Source organism: Sinocyclocheilus anshuiensis, unplaced genomic scaffold (genome assembly GCF_001515605.1).
Source record: "Sinocyclocheilus anshuiensis isolate Anshui unplaced genomic scaffold, SAMN03320099.WGS_v1.1 scaffold137, whole genome shotgun sequence".
NCBI classification, from domain to species: domain Eukaryota; kingdom Metazoa; phylum Chordata; class Actinopteri; order Cypriniformes; family Cyprinidae; genus Sinocyclocheilus; species Sinocyclocheilus anshuiensis.
Window position 1 is genome coordinate 10,351 of NW_015537932.1, and position 5,986 is coordinate 16,336.

Consider the following 5,986-nt stretch of genomic DNA (forward strand, 5'->3'; position numbering starts at 1 on the left):
TTCTTATATTTATTATATATATATATATATATATATATATATATATATAGTATTATTTTTATACTATTATATATTTAATTAATTTTTGTATTAGCTTTTTATCATATTTTTATAATCATATTTTAGTTTGATATTAATTTTTGTTATTTTGTTATGTATTATTGTCATTTTTATTCATTTTTGTTTTAAAATATATTTTTAATCATTTTATTTCATCGTTTTAATTGTTTTAGTGTTAGTAATTTTAGTACTTCTTTTTAAAAATGTTTTTTAATCTAATATTTATATTAATGGTTTCTGAAGGATCATGTGACACTGAAGACTGGAGTAATCTATGCTAAAACTTCACCTTCTACAATGGGAATAAATTTTTTTTTTTAAATATATTGAAATGGAAAACAGTTAGTATAAAATTGTATTAATATTTCATTACTGTCAAGTCTATGCATTCTTGTCAAATATATACATTCTTATGGTTATAGTTATAATATGGTTATAAAATCAGTTGTCCATTGACAAAACATCTAAATTATCTAAATAATAATATCTAAATATCTTCATCTAAATTAACTACATTTATTCAAGTCCATGAAATTATTTAATATTGCTGAATAAACCTCAGTACCCTGGAATAAACCTCTGAAACAATTGCACAATACCATTTGCATAATAATACCATTACCAAAAGATAAAGTGCTGTCAAACACACATGTGAACCTGCTGACTCTCATTTATCATAAATGTCAGTTTCTTGGTTGCAGTAATGGAGCTGTTTGTCTCTGAGCATTTAACAGACCCTAAACGCTCTAATTTCAACCCAGAACTCCACAGACTGAATGACTTCACCATGTTCTGTGTCCAAGGCTTTGAGATTCTCCAGAGCTCATGCATGCAGAACACAGCCAAATAAATGACTAAGAATTCAACCCCTGCCATAACTCTTCTTCAGCAGTTTTACCCCTGCAGCATGACTTTAGTAGCCTATAAATAGAATCAAAGCAGCTGTTGTGCTGTGCTGTGTCTGACCTGATGTGATCTCTCCTCTCAGGAAGAATATCTGCGCAGGCATGAATCAGCCGTGTGAGACGCTGGGCTTGTCTCACCTGTCGGGCATGTGTCAGCCGCATCGCTCCTGTAATATCAACGAGGACTCAGGGCTACCTGTCGCTTTCACCATCGCTCATGAGCTCGGACACAGGTATGTCTGTGTGGGTCATTCTCATGAAATGGTGCCATTGGTGCCTGAATATGGCATTCATTTTTCATTCAGCATTTGGAAAGGTCACATTTTTCCCACCTCAGGCTCAATGTTCATGCCAAGATCATTTTTTTCTTTAAAAACTGATACAAATTTTGTTTTACAAGATGACACTCTGAAATAATAATAGCAATAATAATAACATTTTTTATTAAAAAAAGATAATCCGGTGGTTTTATGGTGGAAACGTCACAGTCTTATGTGGTTGAACAGAAATCGAAAAACAAATGCATTTTCTGGTAAAATGCATAAAGCATTTTAGAAATAATATATATTGAAAAATACATCTTTTTAAAATATTATATAATTAATTTTACTATTATAATGGCATGAAAATTGGGTGGCATTCCTATGCAACATTTAAAAAATAAAATAATAAATAAAATAAATAAATGTAAAATAAAAATTTACATTGCACACCAAACTGTTACATTTATCAAAAAATGTGACTACATTAATTTACTTATGCATATCTGGTGTTATATTGCATGATTCACTGGTGAATGTTATTGCAAAGCCAAAAACATTTCATTTTCAAGCATCCTTTTTTTTTTTAAAGGGGTCATATGACATTGCTAAAAAAGACCATTATTTTGTGTATTTGATGTAATGAAACGTGTTTATGCGGTTTAAGGTTCAAAAAACACATTATTTTCCACATACTGTACATTATTGTTTCTCCTCTATGCCCCGCCTTTCTGAAACGCGTCGATTTTTACAAAGCTCATCGGTCTGAAAAGCGAGGTGTGCTCTGATTGGCCAGCTATCCAGTGTGTTGTGATTGGCCGAATACCTCAAGTGTGTGACGGAAATGTTACGCCCCTACCATACTGTGATGATGCCGTGTCCGGCTGGAGCGACGAGGCAAAAACATTAAAACCCATTACAAATGAGGCATTTGTTGCATCCAGTGGGGATATAATTACAGATTATAATGACTTATACTGTCTTTTTACACGTTGCATCGCACCGCGTGAACATAAAACCATGTCTGCATTTGTGATCGGAGAAATGACAAACAACAAGCCCTACTCTACACTGCTCAAAACTCACGTTTGAATCATCAGCGGCAAATCCTTTAAATATGAAAACGTACTTACAGGCTGTGAGTCAGAACAGCCGGCATTGTAGTCTACTCTCTCAGGAAACAGTCCTCGTACTCCGTAAAATGCGCTGCACACATCACATGAATATTTGGGTTGAACTGTTCTGGAACAGTGTTGTAAATACAACTTAACCACTGATTTCTAGTCGTGTCCTCTTCAACGAAACACAGCGTCTCCACAACACGGCGGTGGCGGCAGCAACAATACTACAGCGAGAATAAAAGTAACGCCTTCTTTCTTTGCCTGAACATTTGGGCGGTGTTATGCGAATCTTCACACACAGTGACGTAGACATGTGGGGGCGTGTTTAAACGAGGCATTTTAGGAAGGCGTGGACAAGTCTTAAATTTTATAAAGAATATCTCTTTGAGTTTGAGACTTTAGTCTTTGCAACTTTAGCTTGTAACACTCCAAAGAGAAAGGAAATCTTGAAATCGCATCATATGACCCCTTTAAATAAATTAATACCTTTCATTCAGCAAAGATGCATTAAAGTGACAGTAAAGACATTTATAATTTCTGTTTTGAATAAATGCTGTTCCTTCCAACTTTATATTCATCAAAGAATCCTGAAATAAATTGATCACAGTTTACATAAAAATATCAAGCAGCACAAATGTTTCATGAACAGTAAATCAGCATATCAGAATGATTTCTGAAGGATCATGTGACACTGAAGACTGGAGTAATGATGCAGAAAATTCAGCTTTGCATCACAGGAATACATTTTAATTTCAAAATATATTCAAATAGAAAAGAGCTATTTTAAATTGTAATAATATTTCACAATATTGCTGTTTTTACTGTATTTTTATCAAATAAATGCAGCCTTGATGAGCAAAAGAGACTTCTTTAAAAAAACATTTCGAAAATCTTACCAACCCCAAACTTTTAAATGGTACTGTATGTTTAAAAAGGAAAAAAGGTGACGTCACCTTGTTTTGTGCTGTAGTTTTGGAATCCATCATGACGGTCAAGGGAATGACTGTGAGTTAGTCGGGAGGCATCCCTTCATCATGTCCCGTCAGCTCCACTACGACTCCTCTCCTCTCATGTGGTCCTCCTGCAGCAAGGAGTACATCACACGCTTTCTCGAGTGAGAACACACACTCATGTACAGGAACATGTAATTGCATGCTTTATATCTTATGTCGTACCACTACGTTTTGAGTATTTCATACTATGATCTTCATTCGTAAAGCTCTGTTATTCTCTCAGTCGTGGTTGGGGTTTCTGTCTGGATGACCGGCCATCTAAGAGGGACCTCAGCTCTCCGCTGGCAGCACCTGGAGTGCGATACACCCCCCAGCACCAGTGCCAGCTGCAGTACGGACCCAACGCCACCTTCTGCTCAGAAGTGGAAGTAAGGAGTGATGCATTCAAGATGAATGAAATGTGGTTCTAAAATATTTAGTTGTCTCTAATAATGAAAGGGGATCTTCAGGTTGTCAAGCCATTAATTCAGGCTCTTTTGGTTCCAGAATGTGTGTCAGATTCTGTGGTGCTCTGTAAATGGATCCTGCCGCTCCAAACTGGACTCGCCGATAGACGGAACCAGGTGTGGACCTGAGAAGGTACGAGAGGTTTACTGTACATTTAGAAAAACGTTTTGTATTACTATGCATTTAACTGTGTGTTTATGTGTGTCAGTGGTGTATCTCTGGTGAGTGTGTGATTGTAGGGAAGTTACCGGAAACAGTGCATGGAGGTTGGGGTCCCTGGAGCACCTGGTCTCACTGCTCTCGTACCTGTGGAGCCGGCGTCCAGTCAGCGGACAGGGAATGCAACCAACCCAAGTACACATCACTCTCTACTGCTGCTTCTATTCATTATTCCTTTTAGTGCTTTTCTTTTATTCATTCTTTTTTTCAGTAAGGTTTTGGCAAGAAGGCATTAAATTTATCAAAAGTGATTTCTGAAGGATCATGTGACACTGAAGACTGGAGTAATGATGCTGGAAATTCAGCTTTGCATCACAGGAATAAATTATATTTAAATATATATTACAATAGAAAACAGTTTTTTAAAATTGTAATAATATTTCACAATATTACTGTTTTTACTGCATCTTTGATCAAATAAATGCAGCCTTGGTGAGCATTATAGACTTCATTTAATAGCATTAAAACTCTTACAGACCACAATATTTTAATATCAATGTGCTTATGTAGATACATAAATATACTGTAACTATATGGTAAGATTTGTTTTAAAGAAATCAATATTTTTATAAAGTATATTTTGTGTGTGTGTGTGTGTGTATATAGAATACACTTAAAACAGTAATATTGTGAATATTATTACAATTTAAAATAACTGTTTATTATGTGAATATATTTTAAAATGTGCTTTATTCCTGTGATGACAAAGCTTAATTACACACATATATATATATATAATTTATAGATATTAAATAAATTATGTGCCAAGAAGATTAACAATTAAAATTTACTAATCAAATTATTTGTTTGCATTGCTTCAAAATAAAAGGTGAAGTTGAGTGCATTTCTGCCCATTATCTGCTGTACTACCAGCAGAATACACTAGAGGGTCTACTACTCCTGTAACTATTTTACAAACTTTTTGGTCTGTTAGGGCTCTGTCATAAATTGACTAGCGTCTTAAAACCACACCATTTTAAGTATTTAAGTAACCACTTTTGAGTCTCTTCAATTTCAGTCCCTCCGCCTTCTCTGTCTTTTCTTGTACATTTTGCTGAACATGATCTGTAGCATGATTTTTGTTTCTGTGTTCAGACCTGAGTTTGGAGGCAAATATTGTACAGGCGAACGGAAGCGCTACAAAATTTGCAACACGAAGCCGTGTGCCAGAAAACATCCCTCCTTTAGAGAGATGCAGTGCAGTGAATTTAACACTGTGCCTTACCACAACGAACTCTACGAGTGGATACCTGTTGCAAGCTCGTGTAAGATCACTTTGCATCACATGCATCAAAATATTGCATTCAAATTTGTATATGTGCATGATATGAAATCAATATTTGTGGTCATGAAAATGTACACTACTGTTCAAAAATTGGGGGTCGGTGAGGTTTTTAATGTTTTTGAAATATGTCTCTTTATGCTCACCAAAGCTGCATTTACTGTATGTGACCGAAAATACAAAAAAAGTAGTATTGTGAAATATAATTTCAATTTAAAATAAGTGTTTTCTATTTGAACATATTTTAACATGAGATTTATTCCTGTGATCAAAGCTGAATTTTCAGCATCATTACTCCAGTCTTCAGTGTCACATGATCCTTCAGAAATCATTCTAATAAGCTGATTTGCTGCTCAAGAAACATTTCTGATTATCATCAAACAAGCCCGAACCCGAACACCCTAGCATCGCAGTCGTGGCTTTTACATCGCTTGCATTTTCTTCAGAAGTTGGAAAAAGTCTAGTTGATTAACTGTTGTTTTTCTCAAGTACTGTTTGAATAAACACAACTGGCTACACAAATGTAAAGCATTTAAAGTTAGTTGCACTGAAGACTTGAGAGATGAAAACATGTGCTATCTACAGTTGAACAGCTGAGCCAAGATACTGTGTTAAAGGCAGGGTAAGCGATTTCTGGTAGCCAATGTTGATATTTGAAATCACCAAAACAAACACGCCC

General features: G+C 35.2%; 1 protein-coding gene across 1 annotated transcript in view; it reads left to right on the top strand.

The window, feature by feature from the left end:
• The window catches only part of LOC107658289 (A disintegrin and metalloproteinase with thrombospondin motifs 12-like), a 23,364-nt gene that overhangs the window by 3,936 nt on the left and 13,442 nt on the right, over positions 1-5,986 (top strand). The window contains exons 6-11 of the mRNA XM_016446798.1: positions 1,049-1,198; positions 3,317-3,460; positions 3,583-3,727; positions 3,846-3,938; positions 4,015-4,160; positions 5,121-5,290. Coding sequence (XP_016302284.1) covers positions 1,049-1,198; positions 3,317-3,460; positions 3,583-3,727; positions 3,846-3,938; positions 4,015-4,160; positions 5,121-5,290 — 848 coding nt within the window. The remainder of the gene's footprint in view (positions 1-1,048; positions 1,199-3,316; positions 3,461-3,582; positions 3,728-3,845; positions 3,939-4,014; positions 4,161-5,120; positions 5,291-5,986) is intronic.